The following is a 22,825-nucleotide window of genomic DNA, read 5'->3' on the forward strand; positions in this document are numbered from 1 at the left end:
ATAACAGAAATAGGCAGAGAGGACAAAAAATTCTATTTTCGTTTTCCTTAATGACAAATTACCATGACATAAGAATGGTAAATGCCAAAAAATATATTACACTTTTAAATGTTTGCCTTAAATTTCTCATTCATTGTGAGGAAAATACTCTTGAAAACGTCAATTTATATTTAACATCGAAACAAATATTTACACATCTGTCGTGCGCACGAAAACCTTTAAGTGATTCGGTTTTTATTCACCAATTTCCCGCAATTCATTCACAAAATTAACGGGCCACTCCAATTCCACAAAAATAAGGCTTAATAAAAGGAGGTCGCATTACTCGCATTTTAATACCCAGGACGATGAATAGTACAAATATTTGAGCAGTGAAAGCTCGTCACGTAGACGGCCTACCTCCCCGGAGCTTCGGGAAATGCCAAAGCGTGCGAGCCCGATATGAAATGCTTTCCACATAGATGTCATTGGAAATGGAAGATTCATGAAGTATTTTAGTATTGGTTCTTATAATATTTAAAAAGAAAAATTAAATTTTATTGGTGGTTTAACAAATAATAATTTAAATTAACTCAAATTAAAACTAAAGCTAAACCTAAGAAAAAAGAAAAAAATACAAACTAGAATTTAATTTTCAAATTTAATTTAAAAAGATATATATTGAATAATATGGCACCGTTTTTATTGAGGGAGCAAGAGACGAAAAACATGTATGTAAATAAATAAATAAATATATACGGGACAAATTACACAGATTGAGTTAGCCTCGAAGTAAGTTCGACACTTGTGTTACGAGATACTAACTCAACGATACTATATTTTATAATAAATACTTATATAGATAAACATCCAAGACCCAGGCCAATCAGAAAAAGTTATTTTCTCATCATGCCCTGGCCGGGATTCGAACCCGGGACCCCCGGTGTCACAGGCATGCGTACTACCGCTGCGCCACAGAGGCCGTCAGTGATAAGATTTCTTTCTGAAACGATGATTTTTCAACTGAGAGGCAACGTTCAGCTTGGCTTATTAATGGAATTAAGATTTAAATACGAGTAGATTGCATAGTCTATACAGTGCTTGATATGCATAAAGGCCCAGGTTGGCATGTCCATGTACCAATATCTATTTTCGAAGTTATGTACATTAGTTCAAATACTAACCGATGTTCTTACAGTGAGGGAAAATATAGTGAAAAAACCTGCACATTTAGGCAACTAGGTGTGCAATATGATCCAATACGGGTTAGGTTCCCGTGCAAAGTTCTATTGTAAAGTGCCGAGAACCACACGGCACCTTGATCAATATGTCAACGCTTATACCGCTTCCATTTTCTATATCACTTAAGCTATATAATGAGATACCTTTACCGTCGTCACGGAATACATTCGGGCGTGCGATTTTAACGGTGTCGTCTACCGGTGTGTCGGTTGAAATTGTGCATTTTATTCCCTATCTACATACTTCGATCGCTGACGTCTGCCGCGATAACACCTATGAGGTGTACATTGTAACATTTTTATAGTACCTTACGTAGTTAAGCAAATGGTCGTGTGGTTCCGACTACACCAAGCGACCAAGGGAATAGGTTCATTCATTATGGGTTAAATTCACCTGAAAAGGTTGCGGAGGTCAGACGGGAATAGCTTCGTATAAAAATCTGACTTTCATATTGAGAACCTTTTCTTTGATAAAGTCTGATAAAAATACATGATTCGATCGGGATTATAATTAAAATACACATTATAATTACATAACACTGAGCTAAGAAATACAGTAACCTTTCGGGTATAATTAATGCAATTACCCTATGGAATGCACATCACTAGATGATAGGAATCCATCCAGCAAATACATGGCAATCCCCAGCCTCGTATAAACTGTAATTGCATTCGTTATCACTAAACTCGCAAACAATTAGTAATTCCTCGAGCAATAACAAGTCGTAATGAGGTGTGTAACTATTCCCCATTATACTGCACTGTTGCACATAAAGTAACAATTTTACACATAAAGTTAAATTTTAGTTAATTTTATTTATACTTTACGTACACAATCCGTAGTGTTCGATAGGTGGCATACATCTAAAAATCTGCTATTATGTAATACAGTCCGAGTTTCTAAAAGGTATGAACAAACTTCCGAGTTTTAAGTGGTTAAAAGTAAGTACAGAAACGGTTATAAAAAGAAGGGTCATATTTTTTATGAAACGTTTTCCTGAAAATTGATTTAGTTAACAAAAAGGTGAACCTCGTTAGTAAATAATACACACACACACACATGAGCCATTGCTCACAAGATTCGAAAACCACGGTTGGTTCAATGGTTCTATGATGGAATTGAGAAACTCTAAAAGTAGGACTGATTTTAATCTATCTTTGGCACAGAAACTGACAACACTTTAGGAGTAACAAAGGCTACTTTTAATTTTTTTCCACAGAAGTACAGTCTCGCGAAAAACTAGTCCCAACTTATATCTATTAAGAAAGAAAAGTTGTTTGTTGCCTCTTAAGTTACTTTAACAATCATCTAGAAACTTTGCGCATATATAATTAAGAGTCTGGATAAGGACATGGGTTACCTTTCATCCCAGTAAAAGCTGTAGTTCCCGTGGGATTTGCGAAAAGCCTGTGTTCTTTTGTAGATACAAACCACGCAGGCGAAGCTGTAGAAGAAAGCAAGTGCGATAAAAAAATAACATATGCAATGAGCACTCAGCAGTACGTTATGGGCAATCATGAAACACGATATGAAATTGTTTTGTTTATGTACGTAAGTAAATACCCCTAAAATTTTATTGCTGCTTTTATGCGCAATAAATCATGGTCTTCAAAGTTAGTACCACTCCTGGTATTTTCTATACAAATTGTTATAATAAAAAAATTTTAACTTCACATTAATCTTAGATCATTTAATCTATATTGTACAAAATACAGGTTTATAACGACATTTAGGTATCTATATAAGAAGTTAGTGGCAAATATAACAAATGCATTTCCTACAACTTGCAACAAATAAAAACAGAATTTTCGTTTAGCGTTCGGAGTAAAAAACAGTGTGAAATAGGGAAGGTTCATTGGCAGTAAACACCGAACTTGGGCCGTTTCAGCGTAATTGCGAGCACACACAACCCGCGCCCAGGGACCTAGAGTAGGTAAATCGCATGGAAATGCTACGAAAATAATCTTGGCACGGAATTCACGTTCGTAGAAAAATCTAATTTACCAAACCTTACTTTCTACACACATATAGCTATCACGTATTTTCCCTCATGTGGTAGACAGCGATAATAGTGACATCCGCGAACAGGGACCTAGAGTTAGAAAATAATTTTTGCACGAAATTTGCGTTTATAGAAAATCTTCTCTACCAAACCTTACTTTCCATTGCACACATACGCATTACATATTCAATTTTTTATGGGATAGACGTGGAAGTCACATGACTATAGTCTTGATAATGGAATTAAATGATATTCAAGGTGTGACAGGTTGCTTAAAAAATCCTTTCGTATAACAATAGAATCACCTGTTTACCCAAGTCTTACTCCCGATTTATAATTTTTTTTAACACAATAAAAAATTTTCACAGTTAGTTTCTTACCTCTTTAAGTTTTAACTATTTGAGCAGAAGTCTAAAGTTTTGCATATATATTTACAAAAATTAATTGGATGGGATATTGAGTATCTTGATCGAATAGCCTTCTCTGAAAAACAAAACGCTTTTCTCTTAAGATTTACGAAACTAAACCGAATTTTGTATACCTATTATATATATTATCTTGTATATTCTTGTGTAACCAACAATCTCGAAAAGATAGAAAGGGCTTTAATATTTCTACATGGTGTTTCAAAAAATGAGGATTTGAAAAATTTTGTTAGACACCTGAGTATAAAGTATTTTATGTAAATTTATGTAAGTATCTTAAACCATACATCTGAGCTTAACCTTTCAGTCTTTTCAGGACTATTGGCTCTGTCTATGTCACAAGGGAAATGGACGTGACAACATGCATGTTTATATTGAAAAAGATTTTAAAAAATAAAATCCTATTATATTGAAGAGAGTAATGAATGATGATGAAGCGAAAGAAGTATCCAGAGATCGTGGTAAATGGAAAGATGTAGTCCCTTCCTGCCCCTCCACAAAAGAGGCGCGATTTTTGTATGTATGTAAAATTTTTATTTAATCCTCAACAAGCAAATTTAATTCGAAAAACAAATTAAAAGTTAAATCATGTTTTTTTATTCCAATTCAAGTGTTTAGTTGTACTACCGCGTGGTTGCACTGGGTTAGCGCAGTTTTGGCTAGTTTGAAGGCTAATTAGCTCGGGTTGGAACCATGTTTACTTTTGCTGCTGTATTTTGCTGTTATTTTTTTAGCTTTTCATTTATTTTACTCTTGATAATTTACGTGAATATGGATTAGGCAAAATGTTGTATGCGGAAAGTGGAAGTGGGGATGAAACATCCTAATTTCTTTCCGTGACGGATACATACAGTCATTGGTTTAAAAACTGGCCTGAAATGGATTGCATGGGATATGTTTAATGGTCCGCTAGGAAAACGGCAGACAAAGACAGATATATAATTGGGCATATTTAACTGAAACTCGAAAATCTATCACTAAAAATATAAAAGAACACTGCTTAGGTACTTTTCTATCTAAATAATTCATTGAACATTTCTTAGTACAAATAGGTATCTCGTTATTATCTGTGATTCAACAGCGACACAAAGTCCCAAGTCATTAAAATTTAAACTGATGAAAAGACAGACAGGGGCGGCTTGTTTAGAACTGACGAGTAGGACACTGCTGATAATATCGCACTTACAATTTATGAAATAATATATATATATATATATATAAATATATATATATTTATATAAAATATATATTTATATATATTTATATATTATATATAAATATATAATATATAAATATATATATATATATGACGATAAATGGTTCGCTAAAAGTAAATTGCTCATCTCATATTCCACCACTGCACATTCGACAATCATTTTCATTCATGAAACAAAGTATGAGCGCTTTTCTACTATAATTGAGAATACTCGTAATGCAAAAATATCTTTTGTCAAACTTCAAATGCAACTTTGAATTCCAACGCAATGCACTGCTGGTTCAATTGAGCGTCGTTGAGTCTAATAAAGAAATAATGTTACCGTGGATAACAAATTGAATAAAAAGCGGTTTCTTAAGAGTTGAATAGGGCGCTTGCGCGGTGCGTGGCGGTCTATCCTAGCCTCTTTCCCCGCAGTCTACCGCGCCCGTCCCCGCGATTAGCTCGCGCCAACGCGCCTTATACTCCCCCCTACCCCCTCACACGTCAAAATAATAAATTGATTTATACCCCAAAACACTCAAACGAACTTGGCTGAAACTTCTATGAACGTCTGACAAGTATCAAGATCATCGGTTCGTAATCGCAGCAGTTGTTTACAACTTATTAGTGATATGAAATAGGTAGGTCAAAAGTTTTTGAATTTCCAATCTAAATGGGAACCATCTATCTTCGCGAAGTGACACTAGATGAGTGATTGCAAATATTTCCAGACCTTTTGTAATATGACTGTAACTCGCTGAATCATCATGACAAATGTAAGTTAATGGCTCCCTCCGGAGAATGATCGTCGTAAATAAAATTAAGGACGCTGCGAATATTTACATATTCGCGGTTTTACATATGAAAGCAAATATCTCAGCCTATTTTTTGTTTTTACTTTTAAATAATTTATTTTTAAGGCTACGGTTGTTTCAATTTTGATATGTATCTTTCCATATTTTTAGGCAACAACATAAATAATAATTTATGTAGCAGAAAACTTAAAATTGTATTATTATTTAAATTGTTTTATAGTTTACAAGGTATATGTCACAAACTGGAAAGTAGCAGCTGACGTAGAGAATTACATCGAAAAAGTTGATGCGCAAGAAAGATATTACGACCAAAAATGTAACTTTTTCAGTTTGACCTACTTATTAACTCCAATTAGTTGAACCCACGATATCCACGCACAGCATAAGCCACAGCAAATTGTCATCGCTTTCTTCCATTAGCCAAATTAAATTACACTTGCTAAATATTAAACTCATTTGGGGTGGGACTTAATTTGTCATTCTGTCTTCATTATAAACTTCACGCGGGTGTTGTGTTAAATTAATTACAATTTAATTAAACCCGTGGTTTTGATCAACTGTACGCCTTTGAATTTGGTTTCTACTCTTCCGATTCCAACACAATCGTGTTTAATTATTATTTCATAATAATATGCCAGAATTACGCTCCACATACAAATTGCTTGTTGTTATTTATTTTTGATGAGACATTTTGAAAACGATTTCCTTTCTGCTTGTAGAATGTCGTAAAATTTTAACCCAGATAGAATTAAACATGGAAAGTTACTATAATTTTCACTCGCCACGATAACGTGGACAATAACATCATAATTGTTTAAGCTATAAACTATAAATCTTGACAGATCACAGAGAGCAACATAAAGATGATATTTCGCATGCTGTAAGATGTAATAAACGCTACACTGTTGATAGAACGTCAACGATTTCCTAATACATTTTTCTCAGGCTAGGGACTAACACAAACTTTATATGGGAAACCTTGAAACATTAGTTTTTGGTGCTGGTTCTTGAGCCATATTACAACTAAAGAAAAATAAATCAAAGAGATATCCACAGAAGTACTTTAAAACTTGAAAAAGAAGGGTTGCCATGTTGCGAACAATCTAGTGAACGATACAGACTTATCACTAAATACCTATTGCAGCCACGGTATGTCATCTTTATTTGACTATTAGATAGCATCAAAACTAAAAAAGACTCCTTTCTTTAATATACTAATTTTGAACTTAATCTAATAGATTATTAAGTATCAATATAACGAACAAAATAACCTAATAAATTATTAACTTATCAATTAACGAAAACCGAGCGACTAGTCTCTGCTCCAACCCGACCACTTTCTTGAAGTGTCACTCAGCACCGGCACATCAATCCATCATAATTCGGGCGTCACTCAATCAATATTGAACTAAATCCTTGAACCACGTAATAAAAAGTAGGGGTCGTCGGTTCTGACACGCTCTTTGGACATGTTTGCAGAAATATTACATTTTCATAAATAATGTTTCGGCATTGAGAATGAATTTTAACTTCAGGCTGTTAGTAAAAATGTATGCTGCTCTCTTCGTGATCTTTTATTGCGTATTTACATAATGTTTGTGCCATTCTTATAAATCATTATTAAATGAAAACTATTATTATCTTCCTTCATAAATTAATAGTCTAATATAAAGCTAGAAGACTATGAACCTTGAATCCCGAAGCTTAGCAGCGGAGCATGGGGCCATGCAAAAAAAGAAGGCCCTATAGAATTTTCTTTCCAAGAAAAGCAACATGAACATTTCTTTTTACGTTTTTCTTCAAGCAAGTAGGCTTATTGAGTGTAGGCGTTATGTGAGGCATCATAAGCGATTATGACATCGCCTATCAACACGTCTCATAAGATCGATTTCAGTATTGTGAACGAGATCACAAAAGAGGAAAGGCCTGGAAAAGTTGATCTGCAATTCACTTAAGTACCTCCTTATTTTCATTGGAGTCGCACAATAAAGATAAAGTTATCTCGTGATTGCTTTTGTCATATAAATAGAGATTGTACGTAATTGATTTTAGAAAAGGAGGGTATACAAGATAACTTAAAATTGATTATGGCTTGAATTTTTAATATGGGAATAAGATAAATATGGACACCATTTTTTCATAGATAAAGATACTCTAGTTAAGTTTCTAAGTCTACTTCAAAATGGTACAGTATTAATAAATTACTCACACGTTGTTATGAAACATACATACATAAAATCACGCCTCTACTCGTATCCCCGGAGGGGTAGGCAACTACTGCATCTTACTACTTGCCTCGATCCCTGCCGGCCATTCCTTATCATGAAGCATTTTTCTCAAATTTAAAACTTTGCGTTCTGAAGATAAAATTGTTTTTATATTTATATAATATAAATAGCTTAAAGCTCAAAACAAACAAATTACACTAAAGACATCCACAAATTGAAATAAAACAAATTCAATTCTTCAGTGAAATTATATTAGTCTCAAACAAAACTAATTACTAAAGAAGTACAATATAAGTTATTGCTATGTTTAAATTTCGTTTCCTTTAAATTAAGTTTGGTAACTTAGAAGCAAAATCAAATAACTTGAACTTAGCAAGTTATACTAACAAGAACTCTTGCTTAGTGCAATAAGATAAACATACATGAAGTAACTTTGAAGTTGGTAGGACTAAGCACTGTGTGTTTCTATTTAAATTAGGTATAAGATTTTAAGTTATGTTTATTTGGATAATAATGTAATCAGATATTATTATAGGATCAATTTTGTTAACATTGTGGGAGGCGACTAAAGAATAAGAGCTTTAATACCAAGTTTAGCAACCATGTGCGAATTTTTTTCTCAGCATACAACGTATCATGTTGTAACGTATAATTAATGTAGTATAAATCTATATTTACTACTAATTTTATCAAATAGAACATTTTACTAACGCCAGCAGCAAGAAGATAAAAGGTAAAACTGAAAACAATATAAGTTCACTGGAGCTTGGGGCATTAAAAATCGAGACTTAATAATATCTTGTACGAGTATACAATAGAAAGCATAGAAAGGTTTCCATTAATAACAAAATTTTACTTAATTTAAGGAAACATCAAAAGAGTGTGGTGTTTGTCTTTTTCCTTTGATAAATATATTCAATAAGAAATTAATATTATACGCATTAACTAAGTAGATACCTTAAATACCTTGTGGAAATTACCTGGTTCGATATATTATAGCACCAGTAATGGTATGATCATGAATTATATATAATAATGACAGAACAGAAACCTTCTCAAAGGTAGAGATATAATGTTAAACGTCATTAAAATTAACGAAAATAAATGTTTATTACTTTGATTCCTTTTAAAAGCAGTCTAGCAACCTTTCACTATATCTGAAACTAAATTCTAAGATTAAGCTATGTTTAACCAAACGTCTTGTGATAATTGGCTCTGTCTACCGCGCAAGGCATAAAAACCAGATGTGTATATCTATGCGATGAGCTAGCAATCATTAAGCCAAACAACTGAACGTGGCCAGTGGATCTTTTCAAGACTGTTGGCTCTATCTTCCTCCCAACAGATATAGACGTGATTGTATGTATGTGTGTCTATGCAACTAAATTTAGCGAATCCTCATTTTTATTTACTATGTATTTTTTTTCTGTTGACAGATTTTGTCTAATTTAATAAAATACCATATTGAGAGTAGTTGCTCAAATACCAACAAAATTATTGTCACCCTTACTTGAATTAGATGAAATATTTAACCTTAAGTTATTTGACATGACACAAATTGATTTGTACTCGACATGTAGACATAATGTAAATGTGTTTACGACAATCACCCTAAAACCAATATACACGAACACAAAGTATTGTACTATTCCCGCTTACAATGTCATGTCAATAAATACAATTCAGTACTGTACTATTTTGATCTTTATTCTGGATGATTTAGGACACATTTTTTATCGAGTGTTTATCAGGGACATAACCAAATTGAATAAGAGCGATACAGGAGCCGTAACGGACATTGATTGTTAACCAAAAGAGGCACAATGACTGACAATGGCCAGAAATTAACAATTCATGGTTTTGACAAGATTTTGTTTGGAATACTAGGTGAGGAAAAAATTATGAAAAAACAAAAGGTGAAGGTTTAATATCATAATTAACCTCCAGCTTTTGTTTCTTCATGATAATAATAAAATAAATAAATATATACGGGACAAATTACACTGACTGAGATAGCCTTGAAGTTAGTTTGGGAATTGTGTTACGAGATACTAACTCAACGATACTTTATTTTATAATAAATACTTAATAAACATCCCAGACCCAGGCCAATCAGAAAAAGTTCTTTTCTCATCTTGCCCTGGCCGGGATCCGAACCCGGGACTGGAATTGTAACCATGATCCAACCTTGGTTTAAATTCCCTGTAAGGGTGCAAAAATCGAATGTGAGTAGCTCCGTTTAAACCCTGACGTAAACAGGTACCTAGTACTCGTAGCGGAGTATAAGTGGGCAACACTTATCGCTGTGTTATGGTAACATTGAAACTCCCACGATTTTCTTGACCTAAGATCATGGGTTCACAAAAAAAGTTTCATTACTACATAACCTGGTGTTCTAGTTAACAAAACGATCTACTCTATATGTAATCACTAATGACCCAGTTTGTTTGGGTAGCATTTATCGATATAAACCTCAGAAGACCCTCATTCCAAAATTTCCAACACTTGCAAAATCCGTCCACAACTTTCCGTGGTTAGCGCATACATACAGACAGAGAAAATAGGGAGACCTCACTTGATTATATGTAGTATAGCTAAAGAACGATAAAAATTCCGACAGGTATTCAATATAAAATACCTACAATTCATTTCTTACTTACTTTGACTACATATTTTCTACATTTATGAAGTCGGGTAGAATTTCCGCAACCGCTATGTTAAATTACGCCTCGATTCCTGAGGTAGCCTTTTACAAAATTACTCCATTAATAGAATTTGGGACACAATGGAGAGAGAAGTACACCAGATGTTCAGACAATAGTATCTTTTAACAAAAAGTAATTATAAATGAGATAACACAGACATCTGAAAATAATCGGTACGAAGCAATAAAATTAACTTGTAGGTAATTAAAATGTCTCTTTCTACCCTGCTGAAAAAGAGAACTTATTTGATGTGTATTTTTATATGAAATTTAAAAATTCAATAGATATTTGATCATGTTTACACATCCAGTTGCCTGAATGTGCAAGGCAGGTTTCTTCACGAGAAATTATCTCGCCCTAAGAGATCGGTAGGCAATCGAACCAATTATATAAATAACTCAGAAGGTATTCATAGGCATAGATAGTAGACATGGCCCATAGGATGACATGAAAACCACATTCACCTATTTTAATAAAAAAATTTAGTTTACTTAATAAAAGCACAAAAACAAAGTCAAAAGCTGTTATAAACTAGTCCAAGTAAATCACAAGTCTAATAACTAAAAATCGTACATAGGTAAAATATAAAAGACAAATGGAATTGGAACACTAATGAACACTGAATGACGCAGCGTAAATTTAAGACCCTAATCTCGATACTCAATGATCGATTGCCAATTGACAGCCGATTGCGATGGATTAATAGATGGTTCAATCGAGTCTCTCGATTACAATGAGGATGTTTTCGTTAGGGAAAAATCTTATAGCCGTATTAAAATCAATTAAATACTGTTTTGTATTTTCTTCACATTCCAGTTGTACCTTTTATAATATGGTAGAGTGAAATGAGAATAAACGCGGTGAAAATCATAGCATTGTGGAATATGATTGAGGTGAAATATACGGAGAAGTTAAAGTGATAAGATTCCCATCTGAGATAAAAAGCGTAATTATGTGTTTAACTGTTTCATGTAACATGTTAATCAAGAAATGCTCCTTGATAAACTTACTTAACGTCGACAGTCAGAAAGGGGTATAAGGGAATGTAGGGACGCGTCAAAACCTTTGTTACCAGTATTAACAAAACAATCTAATTCAATTTCCTAAACTTCTGTTAAAGATTTCGTAAACACTATTGTTTACGAAATGTATGATGACACTGCTTGTTCATTGTATAATAATATTATAAAGAGAAAAAATACGTAGGACAAGGAATGAACTAACAAACATTTGGATGACCTAGAGCAAAAAAGGAAACGGCTTATGTAATGAACACGTTCTTGAGAAAATAGAAAAAACTTCTGAAGGCACATTTTTACTAAATTCTCACGGAAACGAATCCCGGACATACAACCTACTACAAGCAGTAAGTAGCTAGACAATGGTAGTAGATTAAAGTCACTCGGGTCATTGCCCACTCGAGCCATGATCGGTCGACCGTGAGTGATCCAATCTTTTCCGATACAGCACCAACCTGACCATTTATACTGACAAAGAAATATGTTATTTGAAATAAATGATCATGGTTATATCTATGTGGAATGCCTGCAAATATTGAATATGAAATTTCGAGTTACTTTCCTATTTCATTGATTTGTTTTTCTCGAGTAAGATTTAATTAGAATTACATATAATTCTCACCTTAAGCGTTACAAATTCTTTTACTTGGTTGTTTCTTAATAAATATATATATTTTTAATTTTGCGAAATTATTTATTGGTGCGCAATTATTGAAAACTGTTTACAAATTTATTTATTTTGTCGATGCACCTTTTCTTTTCCTGATAATTTTATGCAATATTATTTGGGGTTTCGTTTCGATTCTTTAAACCATTTTAATTAAATTCAGTACAGGCTCTCCGTTTTTTGAAGCATGTTACGTGTTGCTTTTATTGTAGAAGCAAAATATTTTAACCAGGAATTACAAACATAATACAAATAATGCAACTTATTTTCGTTAACAATCTGCATCGGAAATCCACTGCAAATCAAAGACCACAAACAAACTGAGTCTGGAAGACTGCATTCCCAACTGAGTAAGTCTTTGACAAAAACTTCTAGTAGTTCCAGCTCGGAAAACCTTTACAAGGATCTTGATTTATGCAAATCTGGCTTGAATATTTTTCCCAACAGACTGAAAAATTGCGCCAAAATTATCTGAGCTAATTTGAATCTTTTGATTGTTCTTCACCACATTTAAATAGTGTCGATGTTTGAAAAAGTTGTCTTTTTACTATTTTTCTTTCATGACAATAAAAATAATTGAAAATGTCAAGTCTATCGATAATTTTATCAATATTCCCTCAAAAAGAAATTGCAGTTTGTTTTTTAATTCGTTTATACAAAAAAACGAATACTCTTAAAATTAACAGTAAATTTATTGTAATTTATCTCAAAGTAGTTATAAGGTTATAACTCTAAATAATACCAAAATGTGGGAAAAATAATGTCGACGTTTCAGAAAGTTCTTAAAGATTCCGCGGTTGTACTGTCCATGCTCCCTTAATTAGTGAAGTGCGTGAATACCGCTAACACAAAAGTTTGCACGTCCCACAAATATTTCCTTCGTCATTAGGATTGTTATGAAATGAGTGACTGGTTAGTGATTTTTTTTAATAACTTGCTTTATTCTTTTTTGCATAAATTGAAGAAGAAGACTACTGTGCAATTGTTTGAATAATTTTAAATGACATCACTATTATTACAATCACTATTATTTGTAAAGTTTGCCTAATTTATTCCAGTAGGTACTGAAATCAAATTTGATATTATTCGTGTTGTTGCTTTTATCACTTTTACGACTTTTTTCCGTTTCCCATAACTAGGGAACTTTCTTTATAACCAACGAAAAAGATTGTCTTTTGCGGTGTAAACATACATATTATATACTTGTAAGTAGGTATACCATAGTATGTTATCCGCATACATTTGTTATGGTGGTTGACTGACCCAGATAAAATACTGCGATCTCTACTGGATATATGGGTTATGTATGTAAATTATGCATACTAGTTTATGTCTGTCTTGTCACAGAAAAGAAATTGTGCCGTATGTTTGGAAATATACGTTTTTTCTTCATTGGTTATTTTTTGGTTAAAATTTTTAAAAAAGTATATTTTTTTTAACAATTAACTTATTTTTAACAGGAATTAAAATATTTTGCCTTCCTTTCTGTTTAAATATGAACTCTATTAAAAATAAATTCCACTTTACCACTTCAAAGGAAATCTAATATGTATATATTTAGAGGCTCTATTCTTAAGCAATCTCAAGTTTGGACCAGTGCCAAATCTACCTGCTTGAAAACGACAAATCTGTAGAACAATTACGTCGATCGAATAGCTGCCAGTAACCTATGGCTTCGGCTCAGAAAGAAAATGCCTACTTTAAAAATATTTTACTTAATAAAATATGTAAAAGAACAACACTACACAATTGACGCTAGAAAACCAGTTTGCATAATTATTAAAGGTTTTCTACTTATAAACGTACTGAACTGCAATAATGTAATGAACATACTAACTTTTTTTTGTAAACCGGTTTAAAATATTATATAATTTTTTTTTATTCATAAATTCTTTTTATGATTAAAAAAATTAAGATATAATTGATAAAAAAAATAAGTAAACAAATAACTTTTGCATGCCAAATATCATCCCAATGAGCCCAATATTTTAAGATCATTTCCAAAAAAAAGTACAAATATTTCCTTTTTATAACACAATTATAAATGTTATACTCCTTGCCCAAGTAAGTATCTATATTCTTTAGCAGCAGTACTCTCTAATTTTGTTCTCGACTCAATTTTCATCTCCAGTCTAGTTAAGAAGCTCATTAAATCTAGAACTTCACTAGTTGGTAACTTGGATCGTAGTAATTTAAGTTCTGTAAAGACTAAGTTGTTTATTACTTTTTCCCATCTACATAAAGAGACTATCAAATTCGTACAGTCACCAAGCTTTTCCTTCCTTGCTATTTCCTTCCTACATCATTGGCATATTTATTTAAAAATTTACCCGTTTCATCTATGATACAGAACGGGCATCTTTTTAATTAATTTAAATATAATTGATTTATATATATGACTTCTGTTAACTTTATTTTGAGGCAAATATAGGGCAAAAAATTGTAAAATTAATAATTTTAACTTTTACGTTGCATGACATTAATGTATGGTGAAAACCGGTCGAAACGTCAAGAAAAAGTTAATTTCATAAAATATTCACTTATTGTATGAAGCCTATTCCCACCTCTCCAACAGTTTAAGTTTTAGGTACGGAACACTTCATGCTTCCGACTCGCACTTGGCCAGTTTTTATCTCATTCTAACCGTAAATTTGTTTCAGGTCATATTTTCTGGCGTTATGGGGCAGGCGATGTGTGACGTCAGAATCGCGTTGCTGCTATCTCTTCTACATGGATACCTCTTTCTCATCGGTAGGTGCCTATTCACTTCAATATTTAATTTCCTCATATTTTTTTCCGCCCTAACATCCATATCAATGCTGCACATACATGTGCCTCTGTAGGAGGCAAAGGTTACCTGCTTTAATTCAACCTCTCAATATTACCAAACCGTTTCTAGAGGCGTGATATCTGTGTTCCTTCATTTGACTTCACGCTATATCTGGTTGACCAATCTTTAATGAAATTTCATATACACATTCTTAGTAGTACCAATAATATGCGCGGTTAAACCATAGAGTTCAAGCTAGAAAATCTTTAAAAAATCATTTCTTGTAGGTATGTAATAATTTTTTTTTACCATGTTGGAATTTAGAACACAGATAGCGGATAGTTTTATAACTACGAGTTTGAACTGCTTATTAAATATACCCATATTTCTGTACAGCCTTTACTAAAAAGATGATGTAATATGTATGCAGAGATCGTGGCAAGTGGAAAGAGGTAGTCTCTGCCTACCCCTCCGGGAAAGAGGCGTGATTTTATGTATGTATGATGTAATAAGAAACTAAATTTAAAATTGTTCTTTTTTGATTCAATTAAAATCTTTTGAATTAATTGCTTAAGGTTATAAGACTTCTTCCATGTATTTACTCCTGTTGGAATATTCAAGAATAAAGAAGCATACGTTATACCTGCACCCGAAGCATGGCACGCGCAGCGACGCCGTTTTTATACTATCGCTGTTTCGCATTTTGCTTTGACGTTTAACGGGAGTTTAAACTCGTAGTTAGATTCAAGACAAAGGCTTAAGCATAAGATGTCAAGGATTTTTTTAAGGCGAAGAGCTAGTAACTGAGTAATCTGTCACTTTGTCTGAATCTCAACGCCATTATTAAGCCATTCAGCTAAATGTAGTCTTTAAGTCTTGTTAGTGCTGGCTATGTAGACAGATCCAACCCTGTGGTAGACTCCGTGAGAGATAAAGCTTCGTAATGTGTGTATATTAGTCTCCGTTTGTAGACTGAAATAAACGTAACTGAAATAAATTTGGAGATGTATAATCTAGGTCTTAGTGATTAAGATAATCTGTCTAACAGAGCCTAGAAAACAGAATATAAACAATCTAAGTAATGGTCCACACTAGATTGGTTATTTGCTCTGTGTGTTTGTATTGGATCAACTTGAACTTCCGTAATGAGAAGGGCCTGTTCCAAAGTGCTTTTATACTAGTAAGATTATGGAAAATAATACCTGGGCCCCGGGGATTCGTTCCTGTTGGAATTTCGGGATAAAATTCCAGGCCATATTCTATCTGTTTAAGTACTAAATTACACCAAAATTCGTCCAGTACATTTTGCGTGAATGTATGACATGCACACATTCTTACAAACCTAGAGTATTATTTTTTTATTTAAGTTTGAGTTAATATCCCATACGTCTTTCTTACTTCAAGGCTAGCACAAATTTGTCCGGTACATACTTATTTATTAACTTTTAGCCAGCCAGTCTAGTGGGACTCATGATCCTAATGACCCTACCCTAAATCCACGCATGTCTTTTCTTAGTAACTGCCATCCACGGAAATATATACAAAGAACCAAACTTAAAAAAACATTTATGTATACCTACATACAAGAAATCACTCCACTTTCCCGGAGGGGTCCTTACATAAACGTCTTTCGCTCTATTCACATTTATTAGGTACTCTCTTCATGCAAGCTCGTTGGTTTCGGTACTCTTGACCTAATCTTTGACCAATAAAAAAAATTAATATAAAAAATATACATTATATTACCATCTCTTTCTAATTACCTACGCAATTTAAAAAAGGAACACAAATTAAAGGAGAAGGGTATCGGAAACGCTGAAGTCTTTTAAAATTCGCAAAAGTGAGAGTGGCTCCAGTCAGTTTTATTCCATCTTTATAAAATTATCTTCGATGATTTGCTTACATTCTTTATTTTTCCTTCCGCAACAAATTATTCTCAATAAATATTTTATATAAAACAAACTGCACTTAGCACTCTCACAAAAACAGAAAAAAGAAATAAATTCAAAATATCAAATATTTATAAGCAACGCGAGTACAGAAGTGAAAGCCATTTATGAAAGTTTTGATAGAGGAAAATTCGATTGAGAGGATAAGATAGGACAAGGTTAAGGTGCGATCAGACTGCCGAACCTTAACCTTGTCCCTGCCTTAAATCTGTAAAGAAAATTTAACATCAAAATAATTAAAGTATTAACATATTCATTTTATAGAAACTTTGAGCAGTCTGCATAACATTTACTTTATTATATAAGTATATTAAGAGTGCAAATGTTATATTATTATGTACGAGTACAATTTTAATAGTACTTAGAAATTTTTCTTCAAAACAAATTCAGAAGGAAACTGACAAGAAAATCGTAAAAAAATATTATTCTATATATCAAATACGTTTCTATATACGCATAAAGTAACTAAGCGTCCGAATTCGTGATCAATCAAGCAAATGTGTCTGCGATCATTTGTCAAATGTAACTAATTAATTAACTTGCCCCGGTTTGCGTAGCGATACCTTTTCCTTTTTACAGATACAATGGTCGTTTTGGGGTGGACGAACGACTTAATAAAAACGTGTTAAAATTATTTTATGAAATAAAATACTCGTATAAAGTGATACAACAAAAGATTCAAAATCATTTTCTACGTGGTAGACGATAATAAAATAATACAGGCGTAAAAGTCAAAAATATTTCGAAATTCCCAAGGGAGCCACAACAAAAAAAGACATGATTACAATGACCTGAACACATGATTTACTTCTATGGGTTTACTCTAGCGCGCTTTTAAAAATGCAACTTCATATAGGAACCTACTCGTACTATGCTTTGGAATCTTAAGGTAACGGTTTATTGCTCTTGTGTACTCGCACCTTATTGTACCATTATTGAACCCCGACATAATTCGATGATTTAGAAGCAATCGATATTGACAGTGAACTTCTGAATGTGAGATAAAAGGAAAAGGAATGCTGAAATAAATGATAATCATAGGTATTTTTCGGAAGCCTATATATGTACACTAGCTTTTGCCCGCGGCTTCGCCCGCGCAAATGTATTTTTGATTATAAGGATATGCCATAAAATTTCACCCATTTTTTAATCCCGTATCGTGCGGGACTGTTTTAAGTTAATATTTGATTTAAATTCATAATGGCTTCTCCCGTCTTGTCCCGTCTCTTCTCGTTCTGTTCCGTCCCGTCCCAAACTGCTGTGTCTCGTCCTGCCCCGTCCAGTCCTATCCTGTCCCATCCCATCCTATTTAGTGCCATCCTGCTTTCCGCAACTGATACGATTTTTTTACTAACCAATATTTAAGACTTCTCGCACTTCGACGCCCATCAGAAAACGAAGTTTCATACAAACTTCCAACCCTCATTTTTCGCCCTTAAGATGCAGTTTTCAAAATCCAATGTTTTAATGATTATTTCATACTAACCAAAATTTAATTCTAAAATTTCATGTTCAAAAATACTAAAACTACCATACACATAAACATACCAAATTTCATCAAAATCGGTCTAGATAGGCTGTAAAAGCGGAACGATGATTCACCCCCCTTTAACTGTTTTGGAGGTTATTTTTTGAAAAAAAAAGTAGCCTATGTTTGAACGCGTATCTTAATCTATATGCATTTCAAATTTCATTAAAATCGGTTCAGCGGTTCAGGCGTGAAAGCCGAACGATGATTTTCATACAAACTTTCACCCCCCCATTTGACTTTTTTGGAGGTCGATTTTAGAAAAAAAGTAGCCTATGTTTGAACGCGTATCTTAATCTATATGCATTTCAAATTTCATTAAAATCGGTTCAGCGGTTCAGGCGTGAAAGCCGAACGATGATTTTCATACAAACTTTCACCCCCCATTTGACTTTTTTGGAGGTCGATTTTCGAAAAAAAGTAGCCTATGTTTGAACGCGATTCTTAAACTATATACATATTAAATTTCATCAAAATCAGTCCAGCGGTTCAGGTGTGAAAGCGGAACGATGATTTGGAATACTTTGGGGGTCGATTTTTGAAAAAAAAAATAGCCTATGTTTGAACGCGGGTCTTAAACTATATAAATACCAAATGTCATCAAAATCGGTTCAGCGGGTCAGGCGTGAAAGCGGAACGATGATTTTCATACAAACTTTCACCCCCCCCATTTGAGTAATTTGGGGGTCGATTTTTCAAAAAAAAAAAGTAGCCTATGTTTGAACGCGGGTTTTAAACTAAATACATACCAAATTTCATCAAAATTGGTTCAGTGGTTCAGGCGTGAAAGCGGAACGATGATTTTCATACAAACTTTCAATCCCCCATTTGACTATTTAGGGGGTCGATTTTTCAAAAAAAACGTAGCCTTTACTTGAACGCGGGTCTTTAACTATATAAATACCAAATTTCAACAAAATCGGTTCAGCGGGTCAGGCGTGAAAGCGGAACGATGATTTTCATACAGACTTTCAACCCCCCATTTGACTATTATGGGGGTCAATTTTTGAAAAAAAAAGTAGCCTATGTTTGAACGCGTATCTTAGTCTATATGCATTTCAAATTTCATTAAAATCGGTTCAGCGGTTCAGGCGTGAAAGCCGAACGATGATTTTCATACAAACTTTCACCCCCCCATTTGACTATTTTGGAGGTCGATTTTCCAAAAAAAGTAGCCTATGTTTGAACGCGATTCTTAAACTATATACATATTAAATTTCATCAAAATCAGTTCAGCGGTTCAGGCATGAAAGCGGAACGATGATTTTGAATACTTTGGGGGTAGATTTTTGAAAAACAAAAAAAGGCTATGTTTGAACGCGGATATTAAACTATATAAATACCAAATTTCATCATAATCGGTTCAGCGGGTCAGGCGTGAAAGCGGAACGATGATTTTCATACAAACTTTCATCCTCCCATTTGAGTATTTTGGGGGTCGATTTTTGAAAAAAAAACGTAGCCTATGTTTGAACGCGGGTTTTAAACTATATACATACCAAATTTCATCATAATCGGTTCAGCGGGTCAGGCGTGAAAGCGGAACGATGATTTTCATACAAACTTTCATCCCCCCATTTGAGTATTTTGGGGGTCGATTTTTGAAAAAAAACGTAGCCTATGTTTGAACGCGGGTTTTAAACTATATACATACCAAATTTCATCAAAATTGGTTCTGCGGTTCAGGCGTGAAAGCGGAACGATGATTTTCATACAAACTTTCATCCCCCCATTTGAGTATTTTGGGGGTCGAATTTTGAAAAAAAAACGTAGCCTATGTTTGAACGCGGGTTTTAAACTATATACATACCAAATATCATCAAAATTGGTTCAGCGGTTCAGGCGTGAAAGCGGAACGATGATTTTCATACAAACTTTCAATCCCCCATTTGACTATTTAGGGGGTCGATTTTTGAAAAAAAAAGTAGCCTATGTTTGAACGCGGGTCTTTAACTATATACATACCAAATTTCATTATAATCGGTTCAGCGGTTCAAGCGTGAAAGCGGAACGATGATTTTCATACAAACTTTCAACCCCCCATTTGACAATTTTGGGGGTCGATTTTTGAAAAAAAAAGTAGCCTATGTTTGAACGCGGGTTTTAAACTATATACATACCAAATTTCATCAAAATCGGTTCAGTGGTTCGGCCGTGAAAGAGGAACAGACAGACAGACAGACAGACAGACAGACAGACTTTCGCATTTATAATATTAGTACGGATACCAAATATCATCAAAATTGGTTCAGCGGTTCAGGCGTGAAAGCGGAACGATGATTTTCATACAAACTTTCAATCCCCCATTTGACTATTTAGGGGGTCGATTTTTGAAAAAAAAAGTAGCCTATGTTTGAACGCGGGTCTTTAACTATATACATACCAAATTTCATTATAATCGGTTCAGCGGTTCAAGCGTGAAAGCGGAACGATGATTTTCATACAAACTTTCAACCCCCCATTTGACAATTTTGGGGGTCGATTTTTGAAAAAAAAAGTAGCCTATGTTTGAACGCGGGTTTTAAACTATATACATACCAAATTTCATCAAAATCGATTCAGTGGTTCGGCCGTGAAAGAGGAACAGACAGACAGACAGACAGACAGACAGACAGACTTTCGCATTTATAATATTAGTACGGATATATAAGAATTATTCGCAGGGTACATTATTGCATTTATTAATCAAATTATACAAGTCTTTATTCGGGAATTCGTTTGCGTAAATCGTGAAATTCTTTGTTATCCCGTTACCGTGAAAGTTTCCAGAATTCCTCTATGTAAAGTCTTCTCCACGAACTCTGTTACTGACAGTGTTGAAAATAATTGACAATGCAAACCGAAACAACTGAGAATGCCGATAATTAAAATAATGGTTTCGTGGAAATTTAATGGGAACTTTCATAAAGGAATTTTTAAGACTGGTTATAATATCATGCGATTTAATTTTCGCACAAAAGCAAATTCTAACAAAAGCATCCTGCAAAAAATAGCAGCTTGTTCAAAAGAGTGAAACTCATAGACAAAGTTGAAACAAGTCTAAGAATTTGTGAGCGAAAAGAATAAAGAAAAACTTAAGATACACATTACTAATAAATTGTGACGAAACTATTAAAGCCTCATGAAGACAGAAGATTACCTATCAACTATTAACCCCGTCCACTGAAGCATTCTTGTACCGTTGCCAAATCCTTTGAACTCACTTTGAAGAATTATTTCATCGAACACTTGGGCTCTTTTATTTTACTTACCCTAAGGCGGTATGGTAATTTATTATTTATCAGATATTTTTATATTTTATATGTTCAGGCGTAGACGTTTAAAAAACTTTAGTTTACACTTTTATCATAGGAAATCATACATTACAAAATCTAATACTAGCTGCGCCCCGAGGCCTCCCTCACGTGAGAATTTCGGGATAAAAAGTACTTAGGTATTACTATATGATTCCACTTTACATTCTACCCGTGTTCCAAATTTCTACAAAATCTGTGCAGTATATTTTGTATGAAAAAGTAACAAACATACATATTTTATAAGCTTTCGCATTTATAATATTCGTAAAACAGTAGGATTATAAATAAGGAATTCTTTATGTCGATCTAAACTCCTAGACTGACGATGATGAACTTCAAGCACAGATTGAGAAATCTTGTTAGTCATCATCATCATCATTTTTGTCCATGTTGCGTTCCTTGGGAAAGCAATGGTGATCCGCCAATGGCCCACGAGTTGGGGAGTTAGGTAATAATGTATCTCTACTCCAGTGTGACCTTCGTGACTCTTAAAAGAGTAAACTTTTATTGTATTCTGAATATCAACCAATAAGTTCTAAATAAATAAACTGTAAGAGATTGCTTTAGAATTAAGTTCTCCTGTATACCATCTGGCTTACTTGTGCGGTTTTGTTTGTTTTAAGGTAAAATAAAGTACCTATATAATATATTGTATAAAATAGTAAATAAACAAGCACAATTTTAACAAAGAGAAACATCCCTTGGCTACATGTGTAGAACAAACAATGTACATAGTTTAAAATTTCATTGTAACTAGTTAATGGTGTATTGTATGTGATATAAATTAAAATAATTCATGTTGTGCACAGAAATCTGTGTGTCATTTATATTGAATTGCACATGTTTCACTACATGAAGTTCGTTTCCGTTGCTTCAAATAATACAAAGAAAAATGCTACTTATATGAAAATGCTTCTCACATTTCACAACCAAATACGAAAGCACTCTGTAAGTTTTTAAAGGAAATTGAGGAATCCTTCAACCTTTTAACGCGTAGTTCTG

At 33.5% G+C, this 22,825-nt stretch overlaps 1 protein-coding gene across 1 annotated transcript in view; it reads left to right on the forward strand.

Annotated features, from left to right (window-relative positions):
- Positions 1–5,389: 5,389 nt before the first annotated feature.
- The window catches only part of LOC106130880 (zwei Ig domain protein zig-8-like), a 28,559-nt gene continuing 11,123 nt past the window's right edge, over positions 5,390–22,825 (forward strand). The window contains exons 1-2 of the mRNA XM_013329816.2: positions 5,390–5,487; positions 14,941–15,031. Coding sequence (XP_013185270.2) covers positions 14,959–15,031 — 73 coding nt within the window. The 5' untranslated portion in view covers positions 5,390–5,487; positions 14,941–14,958. The remainder of the gene's footprint in view (positions 5,488–14,940; positions 15,032–22,825) is intronic.

This window comes from Amyelois transitella, chromosome 14 (assembly GCF_032362555.1).
Source record: "Amyelois transitella isolate CPQ chromosome 14, ilAmyTran1.1, whole genome shotgun sequence".
Classification (NCBI taxonomy): Eukaryota; Metazoa; Arthropoda; class Insecta; order Lepidoptera; family Pyralidae; genus Amyelois; species Amyelois transitella.